This window comes from Cicer arietinum, chromosome 5 (assembly GCF_000331145.2).
Source record: "Cicer arietinum cultivar CDC Frontier isolate Library 1 chromosome 5, Cicar.CDCFrontier_v2.0, whole genome shotgun sequence".
NCBI classification, from domain to species: Eukaryota; Viridiplantae; Streptophyta; class Magnoliopsida; order Fabales; family Fabaceae; genus Cicer; species Cicer arietinum.
In genome coordinates, this window is record NC_021164.2 from 61657239 (window position 1) to 61675877 (window position 18639).

Here is an 18639-nt window from a genome sequence, read left to right on the forward strand (position 1 = left end):
TTTTATTTTTATATACTTTTTTATGACATTGTGATTTTATATATATTTATTATGATTTAGTAATTTAATATAAATGTTGGTGTAATATTTATTTATTTTATAATTTTGACTAATTTCTAATATGATGATATTATTATAATGTGAGTATTTTGAGAAATAAGTATAATTGTAGATATTATTTTGAATGTGAGAGTTTTAATAATTAGTAATATGTTTTTTATATTGATTATTTTAATTACTCTAATTTAACATATATTAACTATGAAATATTAGTAATGTTTTGAAAATTTAATGATGTTTGGAAGAGTATTAAAAAGAATGAGATTAAGTAACAATTAATTTTGTTTTAAAAAAATAATAATAGTAAAACATATATTAAATAAGGGACAAATGGGGTTGACGCATTTATGTTAACCCTAATTACGTTAATAAAATAAAAATAAGAAAGGAGCTGCAGTAGCCGTAAAACCAAAGAGAAACACAACAACAACCTATAGATTGACACCGACGATCGATAATTGTTCATGAAAAGTTTCTCCGTTCTCGTCCAAATTTCAGTATGTCGTTTTATTCATTTAGGTAGTCAAATAAACATACTTCCTCAAATTTTTAACCATCCAAATTTCTCTCTAAAATCCCCGACTTCTCCGCTTGTTAAATTACTTAGTTTGAATCGTTCTTCTTCACCGTAAGTCCGATTTGAGTGAAACCAACGCCAAAACGATCGTGTGAAAAATGGTTATTTTATCCACTGATTTGTTTTCTGATTTATGATCGATTGAAAAACAAAGAGTCAATGAACAAAGGTTGTTTGCTCGTGGAATCGTAGTCGCGTGTGAAAGAGTCAAAATAAGGTAAGGGGTGAGAGAGCGTTTGAATTCATGAGTGTAATATATTGTGAGATGAACGGGAAAACCATATTTCCCAACGATTCATCTGGGGCTCGCTACGTATGGCAGTAGCCCTTTGAGGGATAAATTAATTAATGTGAAAATATGGAAATTGTGAGATTAAAATATAGAATAGAAATATTTGTAGGGTGTTGATTGATTTAATTTCGTTAAATGTGTGGCATTTGATATTATTGTGATATTTGATTTAATTTCTTTAAATGTGTGGTGTGTGATATTATTGTGATATTGATTGTTGAATTAATTTTATGCATATGTTTGATTAGATGAATTTAAATGATGTTATAATAAAAATAGATGTGTTGTGATAATTATATGTAATGATGATAATGTATGATTAATAATGGTGATGTGATAAATTTGTGATGAATATATGTGTTGCTGTATGATTGATGATAGTGATTCTATAAATTTGTGATGAGTTTATGTGACAATGTTGATGATGTGTGATTAATTATAGTCATGTTATAAATTGTGATGAGAATATTGTGATTTCAATTTATGTCTCAGATGACGGTATTAATGGAGTATCATATACCAACGAGGGGAGAAAATAAATATTGTGAATTTGTGAAGTGGAGATTATTTTGTCATCATATAGGTAGGGCCTGACAAGCCTAGTGATTCCGGGGAAGTACAACTGAATGAGCCTGATCGTGGCGGGCTTTTGTCGAGTCTTTAGGCAAGATTGTTAGACCTTGGAGGTATTCGGGTGGGGAATTCCTAGGTGACTTGGAGGTAGCACTCCAAATGTCGGGAGCTACCACGCAACACACGTTTACCTCGACTGTCACGTATATGTGTCTCGGGGTGGCGGTCTTTTGTCGAGTCTTAAGGCAAGATTGTTAGACCTTGGAGGTATTCGGGTGGGGAATTCCTAGGTGACTTGGAGGTAGCACTCAAAATGTTGGGAGCTGCCACACAACACACGCTTACCTCGACTGTCACGTATATGTGTCTCGGGTTGAGTTGAGGGGATCTATGAGGAGATGACCAATTTGAATTGTCCGTCCACTGGGATGGTGGCATAGTATCAAGCCTCCTAACCAAGTACTTCAGAGTTAGAATGGTACCACATTGTGAAGTAGAGTCTAAGCTCATGCATATCATTGCATTTCCTTGTGATTGTTTCATTGTGATTGATGTGTTTTAAAAGTAATAATAATTACTCTTAGATTATTTGATGCATATTATAAGGAGATGATCATTTTACTTGAGTGAATTTGATGTTATAATATGATACAATTACTTAAATATTTTGATATATCGTAATGTGATTATGATACGGCCTATTATGATTGTTGCGTGTTCTTCTTACTTATATTATACTATTAACATGATTTCGAAACTCACCTCTTTCGTTGTTTGTGTTTGACTGGTCTGGCCCTGCGTTTGCGAAATCGCAGTTATTACAGGTTAATGAATCTTGAAGTTCAAGTTTGGGAGGAACCACGCTCTGATAGGTGATACCGGGAATAAGGACTTAAATTGAGTTTTACTTTTTAATTTGAAACGAATTTTTGTATGAATATCTAATAAGTACTAGTAAGTTTTTAAATTAAATCAAGTAATAATACTTAAATAAAGCCTATTGAGATTACACTATTTTGATAGAGAAAATAAGTTTAAAATGTTATTTTTGATTTTTGAGAAACATGATATCCTAAGTTAAAAATAAAAGTTTTTATTTTCTTGTAAATATATTTTTATTTATCTACTGCTAATTTTATAGAAATATAATATAAATTAATATATATATTATTTTGGGGTTTAGGGTGTCACAAACATCACATACCAATATGATACATGAGAATTGACGGATTTAAACATGATCTTTGAGTTTAGGCCCCTAAATCTATTGAAATATAAATCTTGTATTTATATTGTGAAACTCAATGGATGTGTTTGAGAATTGGGAGACGAAAATGTGAATTTATGGTTGACGACTCTAAAGTAGATTGCATTATGAAATTATTCATACTGTAAAATCTCGGATGATATACACGAGAATTGAAAGACTCTAATGCGAGCTTGATATGATCTTATGCCTATATCAAGAAATTAGGAGGATATGATAAACCTCATATATCAATGTGATACATGCGAATTGACGGATTCAAACATGATCTTTGATTTCATGTCCCTAAAATCTATTGCAATATAAATCTTGTATTTATATTGTGAAACTCATTGAGTGTGTATAAGAATTGACGGACCAAAATGTGAGTTTATGGTTGAAGAACCTAAAGTAGATTGCATTATAAAATTATTCATACCGTAAAATCTCGGATGATATACACGAGAATTGCAAGACTCGAATGCGAGCTTGATATGATTTTTTGCCCATATCAAGAAATTTGGAGGATATGATAAAACTCATATACCAATGTGATACATGAGAATGGACGGATTCAAACATGATATTTGAGTTCATGTCCCTAAAATCTATAGCAAAAATAAATCTTGTATTTATATCGTGAAACTCAATGGATGTGTATAAGAATTGACGGACCAAAATGTGAGTTTATGGTTGACGATCCTAAAGTAGATTGCATTATGAAATTATTTATACTGTTAAATCTCGGATGACATATATGAGAATTGATAGACTCGAATGCGAGCTTGATGTCCCTAAAATAAATAGCAATATGAAAGCGAGCTTGATATGATTTTTTGCCCATATCAAGAAATTGAGAGGATATGATAAACCTCATATACCAATGTGATGCATGAGAATTGACGGATTCAAACATGATCTTTGAGTTTAGGTTCCTAAAATCTATTGCAATATAAACCTTGTATTTATATTGTGAAACTCGATGGATGTGTATGAAAATTGAGGGACCAAAATGTGAGTTTATGGTTGACGACTCTAAAGTAGATTGCATTATGAAATTATTCATACTGTAAAATCTCGGATGATATACACGACAATTGAAAGACTCGAATGCGAGCTTGATATGATTTTTTGCCTATACCAAGAAATTGGGAGGATATGATAAACCTCATATATCAAAGTGATGCATGCGAATTGACGGATTCAAACATGATCTTTGAGTTCATGTCCCTAAAATCTATTGCAATATAAATCTTGTATTTATATTTTGAAACTCAATGGGTGTGTATAAGAATTGACGGACCAAAATGTGAGTTTATGGTTGACGACCCTAAAGTAGATTGCATTATAAAATTATTCATACTGTAAAATCTCAGATGATATACACGAGAATTAAAAGACTCGAATGCGAGCTTGATATGATTTTTGGCCCATATCAAGAAATTGGGAGGATATGATAAACCTCATATACCAATGTGATACATGAGAATTGACGGATTCAAACATGATATTTGAGTTCATGTCCCTAAAATCTATTGCAATATAAATGTTGTATTTATATAGTGAAACTTGATGGATGTGAATAAGAATTGACGGACCAAAATGTGAGTTTATGGTTGACGACCCTAAAGTAGATTGCATTATGAAATTATTCATACTGTAATATCTCGGATGATATACATGAGAATTCACAGACTCGAATGCGAGCTTGATGTCCCTAAACTAAATAAGAATATGAATGCGAGCTTGATATGATTTTTTTCCTATATCAAGAAATTGGGAGGATATGATAAACCACATATACCAATGTGATACCTGAGAATTGCTGGATTCAAACATGATTTTTGAGTTCATGTCCCTAAAATCTTTTGCAATATAAATCTTGTATTTATATTGTGAAACTCAATGGATGTGTATAAGAATTGACGGACCAAAATGTGAGTTTATGGTTGACGACCCTAAATTATATTGCATTATGAAATAATTTATACTGTAAAATCTCGGATTATATTTATGAGAATTGACAGACTCGAATGTGAGCTTGACGTCCCTAAACTAAATAGCAATATGAATGCGAGCTTGATATGATTTTTTCCCCATATCAAGAAATTGAGAGAATATGATAAACCTTATATACCAATGTGATACATGAGAATTGACAGATTCAAACATGATCTTATGGTTCATGTCCCTAAAATCTATTGCTATATAAATCTTGTATTTATATTGTGAAACTCAATGGATATGTATAAGAATTGACAGACCAAAATGTGAGTTTATGGTTGATGACCCTAAAGTAGATTGCATTATGAAATTATTCTTACTATAAAATCTCTGATGATATACACGAGAATTGAAAGACTCGAATGCGAGCTTGATATGATTTTTTGCCTATATCAAGAAATTGAGAGGATATGATAAACCTCATATATCATTGTGATACATGAGAATTGACGGATTCAAACATGATCTTGGAGTTCATGTGCCTAAAATCTATTGCAATATAAATACTAATATTCATGAAATTTCAATCGAAATTTAATTTAATTGAATTATTTTTCAATAATAAAAATTTAATTTTTGAATTTTTCATGAGTTTCAGTCGAAAATTTGAAGTTTCCGGTAGTTATTTCTCAATATCGGAGATTTCAAATTTTTGATTGAATCTCCTCGAAATTTCATTTGAAATTTTCAGTATTGAAAAATAACTATCAGAAATTTCAAATTTCTGGTTAAAACTCCCGAAAATTTCATTTCATCCTGAAATATCCGGTACAGTTTTGTTTTTTTAATTTTAATTTTTACAAATTTTATTTTTATATTCTATTTATTTTCAATGAGGATCAGAAGAGCGAAAAATATCGTTGAAGTTTTTTTTCCTCTTACAATTGTGCACTAAAGAAGAAAAGAATAATCGAAAAGGATAAAAATGGAAGCATTTTTGTGCTCCTTTATTACACTCATCAATTATTTCAAACCGGAGATATGTTTAATCATGAACAAAGATAACTCAAACATGGATGAAACATCTATACATTTTGAATGTCAAATTCACGAAAAGTCACAACTTTTAGAATTCAAAAATATTGCGTTAAAATTATATCTAACTTTTAGATGTTCAAATATACTTGATATTTATTTGTGTTCAAATGTTTATATAAAAAAGTTGTATTTAACGACATTTAAAATTGTGTTTTTGTAAATAATTAATGAATTGTAAGTACATCTTTGTATTTGTTAACCATATATTGCACATAATTAATTATGTATTTGGACTGTATTAATCATCTAATAAATTGTTGTAGAAATTTAATGTAAATTTTTGTCTCAAATCAAATATATTATTGAAATTTATTTTCCAAAAATTAGATATGTATATTATACATAAATTTAATGGACCTTTTTTGAAGTTGATGTAAAGAAAGAAGATATATCTCCCTAATTTAAAGTTTTGGGCTAACAAAAGAAATATATTGTTACTAGCATTGACGTTTTTTTTCTTTCTATTATTCATTGATGATTTTTTTTTCAGAATAGTGATTACTATTTGTTAAAAACTATAAGAATATTTTTAATAGAAAAATAGGCTACACAAAATCTATCTATTTATTATAGGTATAGATATCTTTTAAAAAACTAAGATGGATTGATATGGGCGAAATCTGCCGATACACCGATTTAAAACGGCTGCTCTTTCTAAATCTTATTTTCCTTTGTATGATCGAGAATATATCATTCTTCTTAGATTCTCCATGATGCAAAACCGCAACATTGATAAATTATAATCCTTTGGAACTTTAGAGCCGTAACAATCATCAAGTATGACAATTTGGTGTTTTATGGGTGCGATCAGAAGAATGGTGCCACAACTACCACCACCACCACCTAAATGCAACACGTATCCCTTTTTTGTAGCTTCATATAGTACGAGGTTTCTCAGTATTTAAACACACATGACCAACCAACAACATAGTACATCAAAGAAAAAGAAGAAAAAACATAGATATTTTGTGCATGTCAATCAACATGCTGGAAGGAAAAATGTTTCCACATCTACCATCATTTCTAAAGCAAGTTCCACACGACCTAAATTCCACCCTTTACATGTTTCTTTCATTCTTTATCAGCATGCTGTTTGTGTTCAAGTTTACAAGAAGAAACAAACTTAATCTACCTCCATCCCCACCTAGATTGCCAATAATTGGAAACTACCTTCAACTAGGAACACTTCCTCATCGCTCTTTTCAATCCCTGTCACAAAAATATGGTCCTTTAATGCTGTTGCAGCTTGGTCAGCTTCGTGTGTTGGTGGTTTCCTCAGTAGATATGGCAAAAAAAGTCATGCAAACACATGACATGGTTTTTGCGAGCCGACCATGTTTGACATCATCAAAAGCCCTACTATATGGATGTAAAGACATTGCTTTTGCATCTTATGGTGATACATGGAGACAGAAAAAGAAACTGTGTGTGATTGAATTGTTGAGTCAGAAACGGGTGCAGTCAGTGCAGTTTATTAGAGAAGAGGAAGCTGAGGCATTGATTGATAAGATACATAAAGCGGTGAATTTGAGAAATGATTGCTGTGTGAACCTTAGTGAGATGCTGATTGCAACAGCAAACAACATAATCTTTAGGTGTATATTTGGAAGGAAATATGATGGTTGCCATTTTGGAGAGGCTGGGAGGGAGATAATGGCTCAAATTTCAGATTTTAGTATGAGAGATTTGTTTCCTTTGTTGGGTTGGATTGATGTTCTCACTGGCCAAATTAAAAAAATTAAGGTCACTTTTGAACAAATGAATGATTTCTTTGATAGTATGATTGTGGAACATAAGATGGCTAGGAGGGACCGCAACAAGAAAGATTTCCTAGATATTCTACTTCAACTTCAGGATGATGGTCTTTCAGACTTCGAGCTCACACAAAATGACTTAAAAGCACTCTTAATGGTCTTTCTTTCTATCCCTTTATCCCCATGGAAAAACAAATTCATCACCATTTCTATTCAAATATGTTGCAAAAGCAATTAAAAAATATTGGTTTATGTAATCTCAACTAATTAAAAGCTCAAAATATATTAAGTGCCTAATTTATAAAACATCAGAAGTTGTTTTTATATTAGCATGAGTTGATTGGCAATGGCTAATAAGCATTATAATCTGTTTTCTGTTTCCATAATTTCAGGACATGTTTTTAGGAGGAAGTGACACAACTTCAACAACAGTAGAATGGGCTATGGCAGAGCTTGTAAAAAATCCAGGCATAATGAAGAAAGCACAGGAGGAGGTAAGAAGGGTTGTAGGGAATAAATCAAAAATAGAGGAGAGTGATGTCAACCAAATGGACTACATGAAATGTGTAATCAAAGAAACTTTGAGGCTACATCCAGCTGCTCCTCTTTTGGCTCCTAGAAAAACAACATCTAGTGTTAAACTCGGGGGTTATGATATTCCTGATAAAACAATGGTATATGTTAACGCGTGGGCAATCCAGAGGGACCCTGAATTTTGGGAAAGGCCAGAAGAGTTTCTACCTGAGAGATTTGAAAACAGCAAGGTTAATTTCAATGGTCAAGACTTTCAATTTATCCCGTTTGGTTCTGGGAGAAGAAAATGCCCAGGTATTGCGTTTGGTCTAGCTTCCTCCGAGTACACGGTTGCTAATCTTTTGTATTGGTTTGATTGGAAGCTACCTACAAATGGTGCATCTCTTCAAGACATAGACATGACTGAGAGATTTGGGCTCACTGTCAACAAAAAAGATCCTTTGTGCCTCCAACCAATACGATACAGCAATTTCTAAGAATAATTTCACACTTCTTTTTATACTTGTCCATCTATAGTGAAAAATAAGATCAACAAAAAAGATCTTTTGTGCCTTCAACCAATACCATACAACAATTCTAAGAATAATTTCACACTTCTTTTTATACTTATCCATCTATAGTAAAAAATAAGAAACAGTAAAGGTGCTCATCTCTAAACACTGATCATCATAGCTTATTTTGTTTTATTGCTTTTGTAATGTAACTTGTAGTGAACAAGTTTTATGCAAATAAATTTCAAAAAATGTGGTTAGTGGCTTTCAGTTTCACAGTCAAGCAAGCAAGTTGGGCTGTCTCAAGCGTTTTCTTCATTTTGCCCGTTTTCAGACACTACACGGACTGATGAGAACGTGGTTCCCATCACGGACGAATAAAATAGAGGTAGAAGGGAACATAGAGGTAGAAGGGAACATAACACAATTAAACGTACCTTACAAGCAGAGCTTTTCTTGGATACATCTAAGTCAACTTTTCTCTTCATTTCTCTCCATTAAATCGCTTCAGGACACACCAGCGCCTAGAGAAAAGGACTGTGATTTGAATCACTCTACAATGGCAATTAGTATTCGTTTTCATGCATTTATCTTTCTCTATTGGAACCCGTTGGGCCCTGATGGAACCAACACAACTTGCATGGCAATAATGATTTCGGACCAACAGGATTTAAGGAGAATGGGAAGTATTTTTTTCAATAAAATGAAAAATATGATGTGTTCTTTTCAAGTATAATAGACTGGGAAGGGCTTACAACCCATGACAACTATGCAGCCTATAAATTTCTATTCTTATTGTATAATCATCAAACTATATCTTGCTATCAAAATTGGAAGGAGAAACCATCTCGAGGCTTGCCTTCAAGTATAAACCAACAGGCCTATATAAAGTTGTTCTCATATGTGCCATTCACTAATGATGATTCGAGAGTTGAGGCATTTCAGAAAAATCTCCAGGCATGTATACGTTCTTTGGGCAAAAGTGGAGGATTCCTTAGGCAGCAAAGCACACTAACACATGACAGCAATACTTGGCCTCATAAACTAATCTGCATGAAGGTGGTGCTTCCTCTTTCGGCAACGATTAATATACCAAGTGGCATGTTTCTGTAGGCCCATGCCCATGAGAACCTTGAGGCTTGTGAGCATAACATAGGTCATTGCTAAAAAAAGCAGAATCCAGAAAATTCTCCACGGAAGAGGATTTTGAGGAATGTTTGCAGCAAATACTGGGGTTAGCACTCGAATAACCTAAGAACAAGTAATAAAAGGAAACAGTATATACAGACATTTAATCGGATGCCAAAAAACCAGAAAAACTAAATAAACATATCTAAAACTCATTTATGCTTACCACACACGCCGGAGCAAGGGGGACAAAGGTTAGGTTTTTCTTTACACCCTCAGTTTGCAAATTTAGAGTCTACATAAAGTGAACATTCAAGGTCAGACGTATATTCTTAACACACAAAAAGGTTAATGCAATGTTCATGTCATACTTATAAAGATCCAGAAATACATAATTCTTAACACACTAACAGTAGCTTTCTCAGGTGTCAACAAAATACCATCTTTTTGTTTCGACACAGTACACTTCTTTGCACTAATGCATAATATAGTTCTTCACTTGTTAACACTATGGAAATTGTTAGAATATTAGAAAATATCTTATAATATCTTTTATATTATATTAGAGTATCTTGTGTTATTTTCTATGATCAATTTATAATCATAGAGAATCTTAGAATATCTCTCTTTATTATTATGATTTATTCCTAATTTAGGATTTAGTCTATGTTTCTCTATAAATAGAGATTAGTATTGAGTCTATTGTAATCAAGTCAGCATTAAACTATTATCAATAATATTCAAACCCTTATTATTTTCTCTCCTTCTTTTCTCTAAAATCCCACAACTTCAACAGAAATAAACTACATGAGCGGGAAAGAAAAAAAAAAGGGAAAGTGTTATCCAAGACAATTGAAAAATCGGAAAAAATACCAGATTTATTTAATTTAGAAAACTGAACCATAAACTTTCTTCTCATTAAAAATATTGTGGCAAATAACTGCAAAAGGCATTTGAAATATATTCATGGAGGATCTTGGTGCGTTCAGGTGTGTTGCTAAAAAATCCACTCAACTTTTCAGCTAAAATAAACAATTTGAATGAAGATACAACATTATCTTATCAAAGTGGTTCGTTCCAGCTGTATATAGAATATACCTTCCAAATAATAAACAACCAATCATATTGCATTAACAATATCCACATAAGAATAAGAAGAAATACCTGTTTACATAGGTCTTCAAGGAACTCAGAGTATGCAATGGGCTTAATGTCATTGAATTTAGCAATGAATGAATGCTTGATAATATCAATAGTCATTTCACATACATAAACCAAGAGGATATTCTGCACCATATAAAATATGTGTTAGGAGCAAGGCAAAATCCATTGATTCCACATGATAAATTAAACTTCTTCAATAAATCGTAGGAGCAAAAATATTTCCAAATCTTACAGTGAGAAAGCTTTCAAACCACGGACCCTCTGCCTCGAGAATATTTTGAGCCAAAACAAATAAGATAAATGCTGAAATATGAAATCTCTCCACAGAATCTGCTTGTCACCATAAGTAATGGGAAAAAATAAATTAACAACTGACGAGACCAAATGAAAAAAACTAATGTAAATGACAAATGCAGAACAAACATCTTATTGAACACATGCTCATTTAGCCCATTTCAATAAAAAAAACAAATTTGACTTGGTGCGTGCATGTGCGTTTAATATTAGATGCAATTTCAATGTATGAAGTTTACATTATCGGTACTTCTGCAAATAAATTTTACTAAAAAAAGTAGCTAACCAATATCTAAAAAGTTATAAACAATTTGAGTGTGACTGTGACCAATAGGATGCCTGAATTGATGAACTTCAATACTATATTTAAAAAATACATTACAAGTGAGTTTTAGTTATATCATATTTTAAACACTTCTTTATGTGTATGTATAATTTCAAAGCTGTTAGTTATATCATATAATAAAAGTTGAGTTTTATTATATCTATATATTGATAGCAAAACAAATGTCAAACCTTAACTAAATTCAAACTTTTTTTTTACAAAACAAAAAATTGGGGAAGGGAAAATGATTATTAATAACGGTGGCACTAATGGCCATTTTATAACTGTCCCATATAGGATTTGAACCTTGTCCCTTGAGGTTACAATGTCAAACTCTTACCACTAAACTGACACCTCGGGGACATTCATTTCAAACTAAAGGACCATTCATTTCATTTGTATCATCCCCAACATACAGAAGTAGAAGACAAATAAATTCTGCACAAGCATGTTTGTTACGACGGAAAGAAAAACTCGATTATAAGTTTTGATTGTATGAAAGACAAACCCAATCCTAGAGTAACCTGGAATAAACAAACGCTTTTCCAAATATATCTTCATTATTTATAATTATAGTTATTGCATGACCACCCATAAAAATTATATAGAATACAATACAGTTCTATTCCTAAGTATCTGTCACATTGGAATAAATTTGTCATTTCCATTAAAAGACTTTGCATTCCCTTTCTGATTCCACAAAAGTTGACTCCACTTAAACATGCTCTTAGAATTATAAACAAAAATAAATGGAGGCAGACAATTTAATGCAAAAGGTTTACCAGATCCTACTTACACGGCACAGGAGTAAGGCATCAAAGAAGGAAAAAAACAAAACCTAGGCACTAACTCACTAAACTCAAATAATAGCATTCAGAAAAAATGCACAAGTGTTGAGGTACAAACATAAAGAACTTTACTTCGCTTACATCATTAATAAAGAAAGGGCTGTGGTCCTTTTAGTTTGACTTGTTTCCTAATTGGTCCTTTAATATTTTTTCCTATGTTGATCCTTTAAGCTTCAAAATGTGTAGGACATGGTCCTTTTTTGAATTTCCATATAACTCAATTAAAAAACGTCCATGTGGCTGTTAGATGCTGACATGTCCATAATGGTATAGAGGTGGCGAGCCCAAATCAGCAAATTATATTTTAAATTAATTAATTTTTATTGATAAAAAATCTCAAATTAAAATTTTCAGGATCCTCAAACCCAGAAAAAAACCCATTAACTTCATCCACTTCACCATGCCTTTGAAAGGAAGAGAGCCCAATGTTGTTTAGCTACACCGTTATCGTCAACACCTTGTGTAAGTCCAAAAGGTTTGATGAGATTGCTTTTGGTTTGATTGAGAGAGGGTTGAAGCTTGATTTTAAGCATGTGTTGTGCTTGTTGTTGGGTTGTGCAGATGTGGCAATGTCTATTTGGCATATAAACTTGTTGTTGGTGTCATCAATGGTGGGAGCCTAAGGTTAATCGTTTGGTTTATAATGCTTTGATTAGAGGGTTTTGTACAATGGGTAGGATTGATAAGGCGTTGGCAATTGAGGGGTTTATGAGCAGAAATGGGTGTGTGTCGAATTTGAGGCTTGTCATTCTCTTGGGATTATGCATAAAGGCCTCAAACCTGAGAACTTTTGTTTGACATTGTTGAAGAAGATGCTATTCTCAAAACTACTGATTCATTGCTGGGTTTTCTCCATTTATAGCATTAGCAGAGTGTTTTTTCCATTTGGTTTTAATTTCCGGGTTTGTATTTTTTGGTTTGAAGAACCCTAATTATTATTATTATATTTGGTAATGTACGAAAAAACAAAGGAAAAGACAATTTAACTTGGAGGTTTTTATTTTTATAAAAAACAATTTTTAATTATAAGCTTATTTGGAATTGCCACCTCATCATCATTATGAACACATCAACATCTAACATCCAAGAGGGCGTTTTTCTAACAAAGTTAAACAAAAATCCATAAAAAGGACGAAGTTGTGCATGTTTCAAGACTTAAAGGACCAATATGGAAAGAAAAAAACTTAAATGATCAATCCCAAAAAAAGTCAAACTTAAAAGACTGCATGTGTATTTTGCCTAAAGAAAGGCATATCATCTTTAAAAAAATATATTGACAAGACTAGCTCATATAGCATTATGACAATGAGGACATGACAAATTACATGAAGGTGTTTTGCATGTTGGAATGTAGAAGTAAAAAAAAAAAAGGCCAAATAAGCTGCAATGGGAAAGATAACTTACCAAAGTAAACCAAACTGTGAACATTATCCTTGCTGTATCGCTTAAACACATTGCTTTTAATCTCAGCAAAATTATTTGACACCAGCAAAGCTAACAATGCGTTGTTGTGAGAAACTATACAGGTTGATAATGTGATTGCCTGAGCTAATAAAATAAAAGAATGAACAAGTAAGACTGGTTAAGGAATCACAAGCCTATAGTTTTTTCTTGTCTTAACAGAAGAAAATAGTTATCCAAAACCAAACAACCGTGGAAAAGTCATCCCAATGAGAAAGGATATTTGAAGCTACCACAGCTAAAGCTTGGTCACAAACAAATTTCCAAAGCCAGAATCTCATATTTTCTGGAGGGCAACTTGCTAGTCCTTCAGCAGAATGAAATGATGTTTGCAACACATCCCCATTAAAACTTTGGCACAATTTATCAAATATCTGCAAGAACTTCAAATATCAGTCACAAGCACACAATATAAATTTCACTATGGATATTGTGATTTTTGACATTTATGGAATTAACAGAAAGTAGGTAACCAAAAGTAAAATCTCTGGTTGCTTAGATTACAATTTCAGTACTTGTGAACTGAGCTTTCGAACACCAAAAGACTACTGAATACCGATATGGAAATACAATCATAAATCATTTATATCAACCATCCATCCTGCCCCTATTGTTAAGTTTCCCTTTTGGGTTGTCCCAAATCTCACCTAAGGCAATAAAATTCGGCCTTTTTCTTTTTGCCACTTCAGGTTTCACTACTTTATATGATCAAATCAAAACTAACAGCGCTACTGCCTTAAAATGGGTGTGATGACAAATAAAAAAGTTGGAGATACATAATGATTACTAATAATTTCAAATATAGCCAATTTTGATCTCATCAAATGTCAGTTTAATGATTTACGTATATAATAAAAAAAATTATTCTTCCATATTCTGAAAAATTCCCTTACTTTGTCACTCCAACATCTTGCTTGCACAAACTCATAATAACATAAATATATACGGTGATTGAATTTTTCAATGTGGAGAGCTAATAGTTCCCCATAATCCAGATTAACAAATTAATTTATGCTCACCTCTAAAACATTGTACACCACATACAATTTTATTGTTCCTTGACCGCGGATCATATGATATATTAAGCTGATATCTGAGGAAGCAAGTTTTAAAGAGGGAATGGAACAAATTAGTATATCATGAAACTTGACTAATACCAAAAGGATTGATATAACATACAGTAAGGGGAGTAGAGAATCATTATACCTGTTCGCTGCAAAAGAACCACTCCGCAACTCATAATAACAAAACAGCCAAAATCTGACAATTCCATTGTAGAGAGCCTCTTGAACTGTCTGTCACAAGCATGATTAGGTCATATTGAAGCACTAAAAACCATGATAGACTATCACAAAATTTAAAACAGAACACAAATTGAACCGAATAAGGGAATACAAATCAAAGCCCAAGAACATGTATTCAGAAGAGATTTGTCAGCTAACAGAGAATCATGAACTAACTCGGTCTGTGTATAAATTAACAACTAAACCTGTGTCTTATAGATTGAACTAACAGCATAATTTGGGATGCCATGGTTCCAGGAAAACCACTTTGTTTCATAATTTAGAGATTTAAAATGACATCTAAAGCATAGTAAGATTGTACTCAATGGACACAGCTTAAATACAAGTTTAAATTAAAGAAACTGGTGTTGTAAGATTAATCTATCCCCTAAATCCTCACATTATGCCTAGCTAACATTTTATTACAAGGGAAGAAAAATTAAGTAAAGGAGGCAAACCTTGTCTTAAGAATCCTCCAAATGGTCATCAAGATCCTCGTTGGCATAATAGTTAATAATGAAAGAAATGAATCGAAGCAGACAAAGAAGCCAACATCTATAAGCTGCAATTGCATTCCATGTTTAAGATACCAAAATACAAAATTCAGAATACATTGATAAAAATATGCAAATATAATGCATAAGTGGAAGGTTTAAGTTTTACTTCTTTTCCCCTAAACATTTTAAATTATTTTGATTATTGTGGAGGAAAGGCACAGGAAGCTAAACAAAGAGAAGAGGTCCGTTGATGATATAACAAGAATAGAACCAGAAATCATTTTTGCTTATGTTTCCTTTTATTTGGGAAAAGGAATTGTACCCATTCGCATCTCCATGGCAAGCGGAAGATAGTGTCATAAACTCTCTCTCGTTCTATTTCATTGCCAAGAGTAGTAGTACTCCGTAACGAATTTCCATTGTACATTTCCTCCAAGAAGTATGCTACAGGAGACTTATCTACTGTGAACACATCTGACATCAAAACACATCACCACTAGGTTAATTAAGCCAAAAAAGCATATACAGCATGCATAAAATAAAATGACAAGTAAGAGAGTTGAACAAAAAATTGCTTTGCATAAACAAACTAGAGGTCAGAGACCATATATTACTAGTATTGATTCCTAAATAAGCAGCAGGAGCGTAATAAGAAAACAGGCAAAGGATTTTAGCCATGTCAAAACCGCACATTATTTTTCACTGCCATGCATTATTCTGTCAGTTATCATGCCACCAAGCCTGTGTAATTTGGTCATAGCATAGATTAAAAATAAAAATTGAAGCAGAACATGCAATATAAGAAAAACCTGCAGATCTAGGTAAGTAGCTAGTTGGATGCAGGCATGAACTAGAACAGCAAAAGAAAAGCCAGACTTGCAAACTACAATTGAATTTGGATTTAATATGAACTCTACCATAATTAAAGTAGCATAGAATTAATGAATGGCATTTGGAACATGATTAGCATTAATGCAAAATTTTTTGAACCATTAGAAATTTATGAAGCTAATTCTTGAAAGCTAAGCAAGAATTGATTAGTTTAATTTCCTTCAAATTGCAAATAACAGTTTGATCAAATATTGATTTATAAGTTCAATTTTCATAATATGTATTCAGTGGAGATAGTTTCTGATAAATCGCTACAAAAAAGTACGAAATGCAATGTTGCATGCAGAGCAAGAACTCACAATTCGGATCTTCTGCCATGATCCGCTTCCACTCCACCGATTCAACCGTTTCCGATTTCGTAAGGACGCTCCTTTCAGATACGTTTATCGGTTTCTCCACCGGACTCGCTTTAACACTACAATCTTCCTTCCCAATCCCATCGCTACAATTGTCCTTCTCGATCCCACCGCTAAAATTGTCCTTCTCAATCCCACCGTCATCGCCAACCACCGAAGCAGCTAAATCCTCAGTACTTCCACCATTCACATTCCTCTGCCTCAATTCACCGAAATTAAACCCTTCTACGCCACCACGCACGCTCGTCGGAAACGCAGAACCTCCCTCAGGCGCCGAAGTAACGGCACAGACGCTCGCTTCAGTCGCTTCCTCGCACACGACGCATCCTCCGGTAGCGCAGTAACTCATAGCGTGGAGCTCGAAACCGTTACATGATCGTCCGTTTGTGAGCGGAGCTTCAGTAATCCGGTGCGGATCGTCGGAATTAGCGACGGAATCTACGGGATCGAGAAGCTTCTTTTTCCTCTTGGATGCTCGGTTTTTGCGCTTCTTGCGATCGGGTAGAGTTGTTAGATCGGATTTGGAACGGTGTAAAAGAGAGACTTCTTCTTCATCGAGTGGAGTTCGGCGGAGAACCTCGAAGGAGAGTTTTGTGCCGGCGGTTCTCAACGCCATGGCAAGATGAGATTACCAAATTGGCTATGAACGTTGAGAAAAGGGTTTTGGTTATTACATGTGATTGGAGAATTGAGTTATGGTTGGTTGGGGCATTTGGTGATTGATTTTCGTCTTATTAGAAGACTGTGTGAGATGAGGATAATCAGAATTTGCGAGCCCAGCTTTCATTCGCGCTTTCCCATATCCCACTGCTTTTTTTCCCTTACCAGTTAATGCCACTCACTGTTCTGCATGTAGTTTTTTTTATTAGTATGGTTTTTCACCGTTAATTATGTTTATTTATATTTAATTGATAAAAAAATTGCACCAAAAATTATTATCGTTGTTTTAAACTTATAATTTACATGGAAAAGAGGTAAAAAAAAATAATCTTGAATTCATTTGAGAGTTAAGCAAAAATTATGCAAGATAGCATACAACTTGAACTCTGTTTGTCATTAACTAAATTCATCCATCATTGAATACTTATTTTAGACAAATAAAAATATTATTATTGAATATTTAAAAATAATTGACTGTAATTGAAAATTACTTTATACTATTAGCATACACAAATGTCTAAAAATATTTTACATAATTGTTTAATAATAATATTATTTATTTGATTAGGTTTAATAGCATATTATCATCTCGTTTAATGAGTTTATAAACTTATAATTTATCATATTCATTAAATAATGTGACAAATGACAACGGATCATTCAATTGTGTAAAATATTTTTAGATGTAAACTAAATTTAGCTAATAAATATTTTTTATTTTCCATTCAAAATCAATAAATATTTTCTATTTAATATTTTTAGTTTAGTTTTTATCAAGTATTTACTTTATATATCGGATAAAATAATAACTAAAACGAAACAAGTTAAATGTGAAACAAAAAATTAACCGTGCATTAAACTAATTTAAAGAAAAGGAAAGAAAGGAACTACTAAATATTAACAAGTTAAATTTTGAATACATGATAATTAATTAAAATAAAAAATAAGTTTGGGTACCAGATTTTTTTTAATTAATAAATAGAATTAAAATTTTAATTATTTTTAAAAAATAATAATTTATTAATTTAAATAGAATGGTGGTTGGTGGCCGCTGCCGGACTAACGTGGTGGCTGAGCGCCGCCTTCGATCAACATCTTTATTATTTTATTATTAATTAATTAATTAATTATATAGTTAAAAGTAACAATAAAAACTATTTTTA

General features: G+C 32.5%; 2 protein-coding genes across 2 annotated transcripts; one reads left to right on the forward strand and one right to left on the reverse strand.

The window, feature by feature from the left end:
• Nucleotides 1-6774: 6774 nt before the first annotated feature.
• On the forward strand, nt 6775-8559 carry LOC101504821 (phenylacetaldehyde oxime monooxygenase CYP71AN24-like). Its single transcript, XM_004501799.4, has 2 exons — nt 6775-7701; nt 7937-8559. Exons 1-2 carry the CDS (start codon nt 6775-6777, stop codon nt 8552-8554), a joined length of 1545 nt encoding a protein of 514 aa, XP_004501856.3. The 3' UTR covers nt 8555-8559.
• A 679-nt stretch (nt 8560-9238) lies between these two features.
• LOC101505134 (protein POLLEN DEFECTIVE IN GUIDANCE 1) lies at nt 9239-17653 on the reverse strand. Its single transcript, XM_004501800.4, has 11 exons — nt 16760-17653; nt 15892-16043; nt 15531-15634; nt 14996-15084; nt 14809-14882; nt 14013-14163; nt 13733-13900; nt 11094-11191; nt 10862-10984; nt 9924-9992; nt 9239-9820 (listed from the first exon to the last, which is right to left on the reverse strand). The coding sequence occupies exons 1-11, from the start codon at nt 17430-17432 to the stop codon at nt 9614-9616; spliced, it is 1908 nt and encodes a 635-aa protein (XP_004501857.1). The 5' UTR covers nt 17433-17653; the 3' UTR covers nt 9239-9613.
• Between the last annotated feature and the right edge of the window lie 986 nt (nt 17654-18639).

Excerpts from the sequence above, each read along its gene's own strand:
- LOC101504821 (XM_004501799.4), top strand. The coding sequence starts at position 6,775 with ATGCTGGAAGGAAAAATGTTTCCACATCTACCATCATTTCTAAAGCAA. Across the intron at positions 7,702-7,936 it reads ACTTAAAAGCACTCTTAATG|GACATGTTTTTAGGAGGAAG; the intron begins GTCTTTCTTTCT and ends CCATAATTTCAG.
- LOC101505134 (XM_004501800.4), bottom strand. The coding sequence starts at position 17,432 with ATGGCGTTGAGAACCGCCGGCACAAAACTCTCCTTCGAGGTTCTCCGC. Across the intron at positions 15,635-15,891 it reads TGCCATGGAGATGCGAATGG|CTTATAGATGTTGGCTTCTT; the intron begins GTACAATTCCTT and ends ATGCAATTGCAG. Across the intron at positions 14,883-14,995 it reads GGTTCTTTTGCAGCGAACAG|ATATCAGCTTAATATATCAT; the intron begins GTATAATGATTC and ends TTGCTTCCTCAG.